Consider the following 14977-nt stretch of genomic DNA (forward strand, 5'->3'; position numbering starts at 1 on the left):
TGTTCGCCTGATGTAAGAGACAGAGAGTAAAAAAGCAGAAAAAGTGGAAATGTTCCTACCTTTTGCCCCTCGCAGGACGAAGCCAAATCCCTCATTCTCCTTTTTCTGGAGCACCACCGTCTTCTCGTCCACCACGCAGTCACTGTGGAGGAGATGCCGCGCAGAGCGCCCGTTAGCACAGCCCATCATCCGCAGCATGGCCACGGACGCCCTGCCCGAGTGGAGGTTCATGGTGCTGGAGGAGAGCTAGTCCGGCCAGGGCAGGGCAGGGCAACCCCGACCCCACCCCACCACCACCACCACCGCCGCCGCCTCCCCTTCCTCCTCCTCCTCCTCCTCCTCTCGCCGGCCTCTGTCTCTATCAAACGGTATGACAGCGGCCCCGGCAGCCCGGCGACAGCATCTCCAGAAGAGAGATGACCCAAAAAAAAAAAAAAAAAAAAAAAAAAAAAGGGGGGGGGGGGGGGGGGCGACGAAAGAAACGCGCCTCCCTCCCTCCCTGCTACTCCCTTGCCGCCGCCTGTCAGCCGCCTCTCCTGCGCGGAGACGCGGGGTCGGCCGCGCGGTTACCCCCGCCGCTGCTGCGGAGGCTCCGGCCGGCGGTGTGGGAGTGCTGCGCCGTCGAGGAGAAGCGACATCAGGCTGGCGGTGATAGCGGCTAATGGCTCATGATGAGGCGGGGAGGAAGGCTGAAGCTCTCCGGGTTGGGGGGTGGAGGGAGAGAGAGCGCGAGGGAGGGAGCAGCAGAGGCTCGCGGCGGATGGATGCCTAGGTGTGCGGTGCTCTGCAATGTGCGACCAGCTACAGCACAGACTGGCTGCTACGGAGTGTGTGTGCGTGTGTGTGTGGCAAAGAGGAGGAACGGGGGGGGGGGGGGGGTGACTTCACTTACTGACTGATCAGTTAATTGATTGATTGATTGATACTCTGCAAGCTTCCAAAGAAGAACTTCACATTGAAGATGCTCATGGAGGATGAAGATGCAGGAGTGTGTGACAGCAATGTTTCTGATAAACTACCACAGAAGGCAAAACAAACATCAGGTGAAGAGGAAACCATCTGCACGCTGTCTTTTTAACTTTTTTAACATGGAGTTTAAAAACGAGAGGCCTGGTTGGACTTTCAGATTTGTTTGGGGGCCCGAGGGACCAAATTTAGTAAATTAAATCACCAAAAACCAGCTAACACACAATGCATATGGGCCCTCAGGGGACTCTGGGGACCTGGGGCTGCCGTCTGCTTTGCCTGGTGTAATCCAGCCTCGCCTGTTTGTTGTTACCTGCACTCCTCCGCCCACTCCTTGAGACCAAATATGTACAGATAACTAATAGCAGACATGAAAATGACGTTCTACGTTTCCCTCATCATTAAAAAGAGAAGCTCTGCAGTCAGCCTGCAACTGCAGCTTCAAACGCAGATTACAAAATGCATGTGACACTATGTCTCCCAGTTCCTCCTTTCAGCCAACAGCAGCTGCGCTTGTTAATCCTAACCTCCGCCACTGCTGCTGCTGCTGCTGCAGTTGTGTGTGTGAGGAATCCTCCACACGGCGATGCAGCTTCGGCGCTACGAGAGAAGGATTACTCCGAAATGAGAAGCGCCGCTTGAAGTTTGACTCAGCAGTGAAGCGCCTAATCTGACATTTTCCCCTTCGTCGTAATGCTGTGTGTTTACCAGGACCGGTTTCCGCCCCTGGTGTTCATGTGTGAATATGCATAAAATGGTACGTTCCACCTCTCATTTCCTGCGGCGGCCATGGCGGCCTGGTGTGGTGAGGCCGATCAGAGTCGTCTGAAGCAGAGGTGCAGCTCAAAGGCCACGTCTGCTCCTCCAGCCTGAGGGGTTTGCTGTGTGGAGCATCGTTGGGTTTACACTGGGCGCAAGGATTACACTGAAGAGACACGTGGGATGAGAGCGAGAAAGACGAGCGAGGGGAGAATAAAGACGGAGAGAGAGGTGCGACCGCCATCCTAGCAACTGTTCCCTTAGCAACGCAGTCTGTCTAGAGAGGAAGAAGGCCCACACTGCTGACACACACACACACACACACACACACACACACACACACACACACACACACACACACACACCCTCTGGCTCATAGCAGATCACAGGTAATCACACCTTGATTGCTCAGATCTGACACGGTGGCAGCTTCCATAGGTGAGCCTGCAGGAGAGGACCCAGCTCATTGAGGGTGATGGGGGGGGGGGCAACGGTCTGAGGCTGCTCCATCAAAACAAAGTGGAGCATGCAGGATGTGGGACACGCTGCTCAACAGGCTGTACGGGATGAGGTTTACCCCGGGGAGCGCGCTGCCTCAATCTGGGCCCCGCCGTGGGAGGCCGCAGTGTATTTATAGTCTGCAGGAGAGGCTCTGCCTGCAATGCAATGGCCGCTTGTTTGTCAGACATTCATCTGCTGTCCACGGGAAGCTTTTCATTGGAGTTTGGAGGTCTGCCTCAAGGGAGTTCGGACAGCCATCAAGCTGCTGGACCACATGACTGACGGGCGGTGGAGAAGAAGATGCTCGCTGGTCTGTCAGTCGCTGTGGACAAGCCTCTCTAACCTCTCGCCGACTTGGTTTGTGCTGCGTGACTCCACGTCAGCGTTTTGTCTCAGACAGCGGGGAGCTGATGCGTCACGTATAAAAGTCCACACCTGGCTTTCCTCCCTCTCCATCTCACCTCGCTGCAGCCTCAGTCTGCGAGGACAGAGCTCCTGCAGGCTGTGTCAAAGCAAGAGTCAGCACGGACATTTTTACAGGAACATGATGCTGTCTCTTTTTACAACTGAACGTGTGTGAACGAGGAAACTTTGTGGCTCTAATGAGATCTTTTTTCTTTTCATGACATATTTTCATGCATTCTTGGGACCACGCTGGAAATAAGCACTCTCACTTTCACATCTTATCCCTCCGAATGAGGAAATTTTCTAGAGCCACAGATAAATAAACAAACCATAAAGCTAATAAACGATCCGGTGGTGGTAGTTTCCTCTGTGCTGCTTCACTGTCGTCAGGACGAAGGTTAAGGTGATGATCGCAACCTGCAGGCTGTCTGAGCCTCGAGGTGCAGCGCTGCAAGTCTGCTGGGTATCAACACACTTTGAATTCATTTAAGCTCACAATGAAGTGACAGCAAGCCATTAACCACACTCTCCATCCATTACAGTCATTAAGAGGATCATAACGTTCAGAACCTTTGCTCCATACAAATCTTCTTTTGACGTTTCTGTTAATAAAGGCCATTTTTCAAACAGTGGACATAATGTGTGTAAAAGCGTCTCACATCACGTCTTTGAACTCTTCTGGCTGAACACAACAAAGCAACAATCAGAGAGAGCCTTTCTATGATCTTGTGGAGCCTCACAGACAGCAAGTTTTCTGTGTATCTGTGACATCAGAGGACACAGACGTGTCCACTACAACCTGATCCATGACTCACAGTTCATTCGTCCCTCCTGTCCTGATGGCAGGAAGCTGGACAGTTAATTGTCCCGCAGTGAGAAACGCTCTCTGGTTCGCAGTTGTGGTTTTGCAGAAGCACGAGCTCTCTGTGAAGGTGTGCAAGGCTGCATTGATTCAAGCTGAAGCAGATCTGTTCCATCGCACAGACGTGAGGTGGACGGCTGAGAAATCTGCAGCTCGTCTTTACGATTTCACTTCGTGTTTTATGAGCCTCACGCTCAGTAAACACCTGTCAGGTAATATCTTCATTAAACACACTGAGGTGACGTCCTTTGTGTGCTTTGTGGAAAAGTTTTTGGGTTTTAGAAACCTGCAGAGTTTACATTCTACTATTTAATGTGTTTTCCAGTAAGTTAACATGTTTAAGTCAACAATAAACAATTTAAATATTTAGTGAATCAGTATTTTTCCCAACAGAAGTTACAATGACATTGCGCTTCATCGTCCAATCAAAAGAGGACTGTGGCCAAAAGCTGAGTCAGCATTTCCTCACGTCCTGTTCTGCATGTGAACGGAGGTGAGCTGGTTCATGCTGCAGGTGTATTTACTGTAACTCATCGGTGATATTTCACGGCTCAGTTTGCCTCCTTCTAATCGTGAGTGCAGATCAAACTGCTGTTTGGCTTCTTCTTCCTGCCCGTAAACACACACAGCAGAGGACTTCCTGCCTCATGCAAAATTGAGCTGCACCCTCTGCCAGTTAAAAAACAATTATGAATCTTTAAAGAGCGAAGGAAGAGCTGGATGTGGAAAAGTCAACTTTCCAGAAAAGAAGTGCACGCGTTTTCATATCTGATGCAGAGAAAAACATCAGCTATGACATAATTTGCACAAACTCCACATGTGTACATCCAGGTTCAGGTTTCATTGAGGTTTCCCCGGATGTTTGAGGACACACGGGTCCTCAGTCTGTGTCACACTGAACACTTTGCAGCGTGTTCATGGCTTCCTGTCAGAGGGACTCCAGCAGAGAAACGACAGAAATGTCACAGTGTCCTTCAGCATCTTATCACCACACACACTTCCACATCTCATATATCAATGCACGGGCCTGACATCGTGTGCTGCAGAGCACACAGAGCAGAGCAGCAATTTAAAGCTGACGAATACCTTAAAGCGGCTCTCAGACGCAAGAGGAGACAAGAAGTCCGTGGTGGCAGAAGTATCTTGACCATTTATTTAAAGAAATCAGTACTAACACAATGTAAAAATACTGCGTTCAAGGTAAAGGTCCTGCATTTAAACTAAAAGTAGGGTTCAAATTGAATTTCTGTGGCCTCAGCGTGGCTCCAGAGTCTCTGTCTGAAACGATCTGTGAGCAGCTATCGTGTAGCGCTGAGATGATTATTCAATTAACTGATTAGCAATCAGCAGAAAAGCCACCAGTGACAGTTGTGACATACGGCTGATCATTAAAGGGGAACTCCACCAGGTGTCCACATCAGACTGATTCCAGGTGTTCGGCCGTTCCACTGAATGTGTGACAGAAGTCCTAAAAAGCCTTCAGTGTCTCAGAGGGAGCTGCTGGGAAACGTCCTCTGGTGATGTCACTCGAGTCAGCGTCAGTTGAAGACCGTGAAACAAATCTGTAGGAGCGTTAGCCACTATTAGCATAACACACCTGAATCTCTGATCCGAACTGTCGGGAGCAGAGTTGCATTGTGGGTAATGTAGGAGTCAGATGATGGATGATCTGCCTATTTTTAAAGCGCCTGAGTCTTTACTGTTAGTCCTCCTTCATTCAGAGCTTCTTTCTGTTTTATATCACTGAAAATTGAACTTTGAACTGATGTGATGAAGAAGCATCAGTTACAGTCCTCAGAGCCTCATTAATAATTCTAAATTTGTGGGTAAAATGAGAATTGACTGCTCAGTAGTCAATGCACTTTTTCACAAGTTTGTGCAAATCTGCAGGATTTCATTCTCTGTAGCTCTTCATTCTCCCTCCAGGACAGGAGGAGGAGGAGGAGGAGGAGGAGGAGGAGGAAGGTCATACCTTCGACCTTGGCATGCTTCTGTTAAAACTGCTGCACATGCTCTGCTATGCAAAGCGCTGCATGCCTGACGGTGGCGTGATCAAACGCAACCCAGAGCTGATCCATATTCATGTTCCTGCAAGGACACTCAGCTCACCTGCACCATCGATTTCTCTAAATGGGATTTGTTGACGGTGGAGGATAAACTCCGAGCTCTGCCTTTCTCTCTGTGTGTCTCACACACACACAAACAGAGCAGCATACGTCTACCTTCAATTCTGATGAAGCTTCTATTGAAGTGGATGTGACAACAGAGAAGACGAGTGGAGCCGAATAACTTAAGAGAGAACACGGTGAAGACCGTGGGATTCAACGTCAGGTGCCATTAGACAGGACTTTTCACTTAGCTGAGAGGACGGGACGGCGTCTTAAATCCCTCAAGAACAGAAGAAAAGTTTCCATCGAAAGCTGAAGCTTGCAAACCAAACAGCTCCACGCAAAGTTGAACAGCCTCCTGAAGCGAGTCTGCATGTCCGGTAGCAGGACTTTTATGGAGTATACACACATGTACGTATGATTTGAGCGTGTGTGTGTGTGTGTGTGTGTGTGAGCTCTTACCTGGAGGCGTCAAAGCTGTCATAGGAGCCCACAGTGTAATGTCTGAAGAGCTTCCGCCTGTCAGCACGGTCCGCTCGGGAATCTGCCCAAACACAGCAGAAAGAGATCAATACTCACGTCTAATCTGTAGCCAATAACAGCAGTTTGGGGGCAGAGCGACGGACAGTAAAACCCCGACAATTAGCTCCACCCGAAACACTTCAGCCTCCAATAACATGACGGGACATTTGCCCCTCATGTCATCATGGACAGTTTTTCCTAAAGGGGAAGTTCGGCCTGTTTTTACACAGCTAAACACAACGACATCTCAGAGCTGAGAGATGCACGACCTTCAGCTTCAGCTTCAGCTTCAGAGAATCATGATTCACGGCCGCGAGAGGTGAGCGTAAACATATCGTTTCAGGTGACCGATGCTGTCTTTTGTCCTGTCTCATGTGTCTCTCATCAGCATCCAGACCCACAGCAGCATCAAATCTGCCCCTTGGATTTGCAGCTGCAGCTTTAAGGATTCAGGCTGACAATCCAAGTCACCGTATCATCGTACAGTAATCCTGTTCATCCCTGAAAACGCTCTGATTTTAAACCTGCATTACCTGAGACCAAGCTGTCAACAACATTTGACACGTTATCACCTTAAGAAGTTCTTAATGCTGAACGTTCCTTATTAGCAACGTTAGCAACATTAGCATCCAGGTACAGTCGAGCTTCTGGTCACCTGACAGGGTCCAATATATTCACCCTCCATCTACCTGAGAGAGACACATCTGTCCCACCTTCTTCAGCAGCTCGCCTCGTTTAATCCACGCTCACATAAAAATATCCATGAGCGCCGTCCCTGGGACAATTAGAGGCTCTTTAATTGAACTTTAATCAATCTAATTTGAGTGTTTTAACAAAGATCCAGAGGGTGGCAATATTGGCCAGTGGATGGAGAAATCAGAGGCTTGACCGTTAAACAAAAGGCGACGTTGTGAATGTGCAGAAGGTGAGAACAGAAGAAAACACCTCAAAGTCCACGACACCTTTCACCAGCTGTTCTTTAAGGTCAGTGAGGTCCTCAGGTGTGGCCTCGCCCCCGTTCACCTGCCTCCCTTTCATCTGCACTTTCATTTAAAGAGCCATGGATGAAGAAAGCAGCATGAAAACTGGAGGTTCTGTGTAAAAGGTGCATTTTAAACACACATGACCTGCAGAGTGGAGCCCATCTCATCCACCCCGTCCCGCTGAGCACCACCTCCTCCCCTCCTCTCCACCTCTCTCCTTCCTTCACATGCTCTCTCACACCAGCTGTCACACTTTCACAGAAACTCCATCTCCTCTGATCCGGCTTAGATCTCGTCATCTTTGCAGGAACATTTTTTTCTCCCCCCCTCCGATTCTACGTCCACAGCGTGAGATCGGAGGAGGGAGGACGCGGCTGGAAGGAGACGGTGGACCGATGGAGGACGGCTTTATTTTCCCAGATGGGGTGGGGGGGTGGAGTTAATGTGTGTAAGAAAAAAAAATCAGAGTATCGAGGGAGAGAAAAATACCTCCACAGCAGAGTCACACTCCATAGCAACTGCTGTGTGACTGCCACCAGCTGGTTTCTATGGTCACAGATCAATAGAGATGCACAGAGTATGTGTGTGTGTGTGTGTGTGTGTGTGTGTGTGTGTGTGTGTGTGTGTGTGTGTGTGTGTGTGTGTGTGTGTGTGTGTGTGTGCATATGTATAACTGAATGTTAACACAGAGTACTCATGTTTGTGTGCTGTGTGAAAATATGCACATTACACTGTGTGTTTGTGTCTTTGTTCTGTCAGCTGTTTACACTGGAAGCATGTGTGTGTGTGTGTGTGTGTGTGTGTGTGTGTGTGTGTGTGTGTGTGTGTCAGGCATCTGGGCCTCCCTGGGATGCTTCAAGCTCTTTATTTTTCCCTTTACTCCATCTCACCTCACGATGCGAGGGAGTGATGCGCGAACGGGACGGAGGGGCTGACGTAGCCTGACGGGAATCGCTGTGACGCAGCGTCGCTACCTGCAGAGCGACGAGCTGCACGGCTGCGTCGCTGGAGCTGTGATGGATGCCGAGCTTTGTCCTGATCAGATTACATGATCTGCAGTTGTGCTGGAGGCTGTGTTTCTCTGAAATCACGACCTCCTTCGAGAAGTCGGTCGATTTGATTCATCGTTTTCGTCACGTTTATTATTTGTGTTCAGACCTGCTGGTGTGTCTGCTGGGGGCTCTCGAGATGGACACGTCCAGCTGTCAGTCCACCACTTTGATCCAAACTGAAATATCTCAACAAATGTTGGATAGATTTCTTCAACATTTGGTGCACCTGTTCATGTTCCCCTCAGGATGAATCGTAATAATAAGGACAAAATGTGTAGAAGTCCCAGACAGAAACATGTCGACATGTTAGCATGCTGATGTTAGCATTTAGCTTGTGTACAGAGCTGCTGGCATGGCTGCAGACTGTTGCCTCATGCTTGCCATTTGTACATGTTTTAATCTTGACTTGCTCATGTAAGAACCACAGCTGAACGGCCCATGATGAAACATAACGCTGTCATGTGACCTGTGGTGTGCAGGTAACGAGGAAGCGGAGGTGATGGAGTGCAAACACAGACAGCAGGAGGAACAGGAGGTCGCTCCAGGCCTGAAGTGCTGCATAAATAATACTTTAATTATTCCCATATAAACCATATGTGAAAATCTAAAAGGTGAAATATTCTAATTGAAGCATTTGACCATCAGTCCCATCAGATCAGCAGCAGTATCCGATTACTACAGTAATCAGCAGCCTGAGGCCACATGATGCCGGCGTGATGAGCAAACACTGCTCACCTACAAACCTTCTGACATCTCCGAGCTGCTGGCGCTGCTGCTGCGCCCGCAGGTGGAGGTGAGGGTCTCGTGTTTTGGTGGTATTCACAGACAGTGAGAATACAATCATCCTCTGCGGATGGACATGCTGTACATGAATGTGAGTCAGTAAGAAACGCACCTCTCTGCTTGTGCATCAGTGTAACCAACAGACGCTGCAGGGTGACGAGTTAAACAGCAGTAATTAAGAAACAGACACGCGTGCATACGTTTGTTAATGTGGTCTCTTCTGTCCCCGGTGCGTTAAAAGCATCGTTTATCTTCAGTCACAGCGTAAACATGCACGCAGCGTGAGCTAACCTGCACCAGCTCACACTGTTTAGCTCTCAGTCAGTTCATCGGTGTCGCCTGTGATGACGCTGAAAGAGCTGCTGCTCACAGGTAATGTGCAGGACATGCAGCCAATGAGAACACAGCGCCATATTTTCTGAGCGCATCCCCGTGTTTTTAGACCTTTAGCCGTGTGGTCTGATGAATCAGCGTCGGCTGAAGACAAAGTTTGAAAATGAAAACAGTCACAATGGAGTTAGAAGGAAGTGAGTGATGTAGGCAGCAGCTTTTAGTGAGTGAGGAGCTACACTACACGCTACGTCCAGCCTGGCTATAATAAACAGAGCAGAAGAAGAGTGTTGTAAACCAGAAACAACACGAGACACGTGACATGAAGACAAAGGTGGCGAAGGTGGCGAAGGCAGGAACTGGCTCTTCTTCTTCTTCTGTGGGTTTTGTTGTGGAAACAAACAAGTTTTTTTGATTTTTTCTGTTTGCATCCAGCTTTCTGAATTGAGATATTTCAAAATAGGCCTAAAAACACCTGAATGGAAACAGCTGCTGTGTTACAGGAGCAGAAAAACGAGCCTCAGTCATCGTCAGGTGGTCCAGTCGGTCATTGATCACAGTTTGTGAGGACGGGCTGACGCGTGTTTTTCTTCTTCCACAATAAATTACATGTAATCTCAAGCCATCACATTTTGAAATACTGAGCACATTTGATCGAGCGTCACGATGTCATGAAGTGTGTGGAAACACAGACGCAGTCGGCCGTTTGTGAGCTCAGCTCAGATACACGCTGACAAGAATCCACCCAAATCTGCAGCGTTTGCTTTGAGACCTGAGAGGCTGCAGCCCCCCGACACCACCTGCTTAACCACGGAGCCGTGCGTGCGTGTGTGTGTGTGTGTGTGTGTGTGTGTGTGTGTGTGTGTGTGTGTGTGTGTGTGTGTGTGTTTCCCATACATAGCTCTTCAAGCGCTCTCAGGGGTCCAAAGTTGAACCCTAACAAAGCACGTCTAAGCAGGGCTTAATCCTGCAGCATCACATGTATTGAATTAGAGGGATTAGAAGCTAAAGGTGTTTGAGTTGAATCAGCGTGTGTGTGTGTGTGTGTGTGTGTGTGTGTGTGTGTGTGTGTGTGTGTGTGTGTGTCTGTTGATGTGATGAGAAGGTGAATGCATGCTAGCTTGCATTCTTCACATATGAGAGAGGGAGAAGATCCAGAAAATGTTTTCTGCTGCTTTTATCATTTACCGTAATTTCCGGACTATTGAGCGCACCTGAATATAAGCTGCACCACCTAAATTTAGAAAGAAAAAAAGATGTGTACATATAAAGGCCGCACCTGTCTATAAGTCGCAGGTGACCACGTTTTAACATGAGATATTTACACAGAAAGATGGTACACAGTAAGATTTTTTGAATTTTTAATTACCGTAAAAATCTATAGATTAGCCGCTTCGTTGTTTAAGCTGCAGGGTTCAAAGCGTGTGAAAAAAGTAGCAGCTTATAGTCTGAAAATTACGGTGATATTTCTGATGGTGGACGGATGAGCCCTGTGCTGCAGCTCAGGCTAACTTCCAGCTGCCTCTCTCCATCCACCTGTCAGCCGGTCATCACTGGCCAATCAGATGCAACTGCTGTCCACGCAGGACGCTCGCTGCCCCTCTAATTGCAGCACACACGCGTAAATGGCCGGCGGCCTTGGCCGAGGCCCCCTTTGAATGAGTCTTTGCAAGCCGCCATACTGTGCTCCCATTTCCTGACAGGCTTTCTTTGCAGGCAGACCTGGGGGCAGTTTGGATGTGGCCCAGTGCGAGGAGAGCTCCCCCCGCCAACGGCCTGGGGTCAAGCTTTAAAATAAGCCACCCAGAAGAAGGCGAACAGCAAGAGAGAGAAGAGCAAGTTGCTCCCCATCTGCCTCTTTCAGCGCTGACATAGTCCCAGATCCCAGAGACGGGGAGGGCGGGGGGACGGGGGGGGTCGACTCTGTGACACTGTGCTTTGTGATAATGTCAATAATTAACCGCTGTCATAGAACAGAAAGCCAGAGCATGAAAAAGATCGTGGGACAAGGAAGACAGGAGGACAGACAGGAGGACAGACAGGAGGACAGACAGGAGGACAGAGGGAGACAGACAGGAGGACAGACAGGAGGACAGACAGGAGGACGACAGGACTCTTCTAACCTTCACAGACACACAGCTAGAAGACGCTGGCCTAGCAGCAGAGACCAGGAGGACGAGGAGGAAAGTGATGTTTGGGGGGGACGGAGCGTGCCGTGATATGTTCATTAGCCTGCACCCCGAGGACATCAGAGCACAGCTGAGTTAGCAGGACGATGCAGCGCTTCGCTTTGTGCAGCCCAGCCCAGGGAGACGCAGAGAGACGAGCAGAGAGACGAGCAGAGAGACGAGCAGAGAGACGAGCAGAGACACATGCAGCTCATGTTGTGGAGAAAGAGGAGCCACGTGCCACCTCGCTGCCTCAGGAGCCTCCAGCGTTTCGCCTCGGCTCTTTGTGTCCCCTCTCTCTCGCCATAGAACCGGGTGACGGCGAACAGCACGTGTCCTAGATAAGCCAACGTCCCACCTCCAACTACCACACGACCCCAAGCGATTGGACTTACAGCTCCTCTCGTCGGCGGCCTTGGCCGGGATCTCCTCCACACAGTCGGCTGGAAACCAGCCCACCTGGCCGTGGGCGCTGCCCTCCCAGAAACCCCCCTCTCCGATGCTCAGAACTGGACCGAGGGGACAGAGAGAGAGCGGAGAGGTGAGGACGGTGATAAAGGACATCAGTTAATGAAAGAAAAGACCAGCGTGTCCCCAAAGATCATTTAAAGACACTTTGTTTAAACGGTGTCCTGCAGCACATGACCAACAGGACACCATGAAGACATGGAACAGAACATGGAGATCTTCATCACGAGGCTCGGGACACATTTCAAACAGAATAAAAACTCCCACATTTGCTAGAGGTTGTGATTAAATGTCATCCATTAACAGAGTGAACGGCAGGAGCTCTGAGCCGAAACGCTGACGAGCTCGCGGTCTCAGCGAAACGCTGGAGAGAAATCCAGAATCGGTTTGTTTGCTTTGCAGCAGACGGATGATGTGGACTTTTGTCCCCCCAGTTCAGGTTTGTGTAGATAAAGATCAGCCACGGTTTGTTAAAGAGGACGTGACACCTGAACACGAGGGAGTCTCAGAGTTTAGAGCTGCTGCCATTAACAGTCATTAAGAGTCATTAAGAGTCGCTCAGTCAATTACAGCATTTTCATGGAGGTTACGCTTAATTGACCGAGTGACCCGGAATGAAGATCACTTCATGTTTCACGTCATGTCATGACAGACTCGTCAGGCTTTTGTTTTCTGAAGATCTCCTGAGAAATCAGTTTACATTTCCCACCAAAACCCCCAAAATTCATGTTAAGATGTCGTTTTTTCTGGATTTTATTCTTCAGGAATTCTGAATGGTCACACTTTGTTTCGTTCCAGTTTTTTAACTCCTTAACATCCATTTTTTCTGCTTCAGTAGCTGTAAGGGAGTAAAAATCAGCGTCGTATTCAGTGTCTGTTCTTTACTGAAGCTTCTGTTCATGATGTTTACTCTGATTGAAATATTTCATCTGCTGACAAATCAAACGCAGATATTCTTAATTTTCTGTGCATCAAACACATCTGGTGTCTGCAGAAAATGAAGATCTGAGGGTTCATCAGAGCCGCTTCCTGCTTTCTGGAGCTTTCTGTTGGGCTCTCCTCGTCTGTCACAGCGGTGATTAAAAATAATTGAGCTCCATAAAAATAAAGATGATTCAGTAATTATCTTGAACAAAATCTTTCCCGCTGAGCATTAAAAATAAACGTCTGGCTCTGAAGACGAGGTCACGGTAATCTGTTTGCACATTAACGGCAGCTTAACGCAGACGCTGCCGACGCCTCGCCGACGCCTCGCCGACGCCTCGCCGACGCCTCGCCGACGCCTCGGACCTGCAGAGGAGCTGCAGTTTCACCTCGAGCGTCTGCAGACGAGCGCGATGTCGCTCTGATGTCGCTACTCGCCGTCTGTGTTTGGACCCCGTGGAGTCATTTTCATCAGATATGCTAATGTGCTGTTTGATTTCACAATCATGAAACGACGGCAGCAGCGAGTCAGAGCCTTTTATCTGCTGGAGGAAACGTTCAGTACTCGAGTACTCTCTGCGTGTACACCTTTCAGATACTTCACTGGAGTATTTCAGTTGCATGCTGCTTTATATTTCTACTCATTTATTAATATTTCACTTTTTACTTGTATTTACAGCTTTAGTATCAGGGACTCTGCTGATTCAGGTTTTTAAATCCAAAAATAAAGTACTATAAAGTAGTATTACAGATTAAACTATCCAGTTTTAGTGTACATATAGTACATATAGTAACTACAACGAGCCCCATCTTTATTCTCACACATTAAAGGATCAATAATCATAATCCAATAAAATGATTTACACATAGAGTTCTGAAATTGTGCATCCAAGTAATGACTTCTTTTACTTCTGGTACTAGGTTTGTAATAATACTTTTACTTCAGTTACATTTTACACAGATGACTTTTAGTGTACTAGAAATGAAAAGTCATTACAAGTACACTTTGACTTTTTGTGCTTAAAGTATTTTTGACGTGTACTTAAAGCCATTAAATTCTACTGAAATGAATTAAAAAATATACTAAAATATACTAATTCTGCAGTACTTCAAGTGGTATTTCAAAGTACTTATAAAAAGTGTACATATATTATAAATTGTACTTAAGTGTACTTTTAAAAGATGGATTAAATTCCAAATACTTTTAACAGTAATAAAGTACACACTTCCAAGTCCTTTGTAGTACACCATCAGCAGTTTTAATTTAAGAGTACTTTATTTTCACTTAATTTGAAGTAGTTTTAAGAATATTTCCAAGATGGTGATGTAATACAGTTGTACTGTGAGTGTGTTTTCAATACTCATGAATCCTTCACTGGTGTACCTCAGTACACTTAAAGTTTTTTTTAGCAACGATTGACACTTTGAGTGTACTCAATTATTACTGAGGTGGTACTCAAGTACTACTGGAGTACACTTAAGTATACTTGCAGGGGACAAAAACAGTACAAAGTGTACTTTTCGCGTTCTTTAAAAAGTATCATTTAAGTCTAATTGAAGTATTTGTACTTGCACCCCTGGTCGGCCCACAGGTCGCTCACCATGTCAGGCGCGCCGGCTCGCTGATCCTGGAGCAGCACTGGTTTCCCCTCAGTGACTGTGAACCAAACAAAACAGCAGCTGCATGCTCTCACCTTTGACCCTGTCGCTCTTGTACAGGTTGATCTCCCCCTCGGCCTGGGCGGTGTAAGGACGAACCACCACAAAGTGTCTGCCGGGAACGGCGCTGTACAGCTTCCGCCTGGTGCCCACAGCCTCGCCGTGACTGCTGGGACTGACGGGGAGAGAAAACACCAGCGGTCAGCAGGAAGATCGAGTTTACGCTCAACAACAGAACCAACGAGTTCAACGGTCCCTCAACGGAAGAGACGCTGAGGTGAGGCTCACCGAGTGCAAGAGCATTTTAAGTTCACACCTCTTTATCTTTCCTCTTATCTGCGTTTAGAAATGACCTTCGCGCACACACACACACACACACACACACACACACACACACACACACACACACACACACACACACACACACACACACACACACACACACACACACACACACACAAACCAATTATGCAGAGGAGACGTCCGG

General features: G+C 48.2%; 1 protein-coding gene across 1 annotated transcript in view; it reads right to left on the reverse strand.

The window, feature by feature from the left end:
* shank2a (SH3 and multiple ankyrin repeat domains 2a) overlaps positions 1-14977 on the reverse strand; it is a 164913-nt gene that overhangs the window by 45304 nt on the left and 104632 nt on the right. Inside the window, exons 13-16 of the mRNA XM_070970007.1 lie at positions 14526-14665; positions 11835-11948; positions 6064-6145; positions 60-142 (exon numbers count right to left, since the gene is read on the reverse strand). Of these exons, the coding sequence (XP_070826108.1) occupies positions 60-142; positions 6064-6145; positions 11835-11948; positions 14526-14665 (419 nt within the window). The remainder of the gene's footprint in view (positions 1-59; positions 143-6063; positions 6146-11834; positions 11949-14525; positions 14666-14977) is intronic.

The sequence above is a fragment of the Chaetodon trifascialis genome, chromosome 1 (genome assembly GCF_039877785.1).
Source record: "Chaetodon trifascialis isolate fChaTrf1 chromosome 1, fChaTrf1.hap1, whole genome shotgun sequence".
NCBI classification, from domain to species: Eukaryota; Metazoa; Chordata; class Actinopteri; order Chaetodontiformes; family Chaetodontidae; genus Chaetodon; species Chaetodon trifascialis.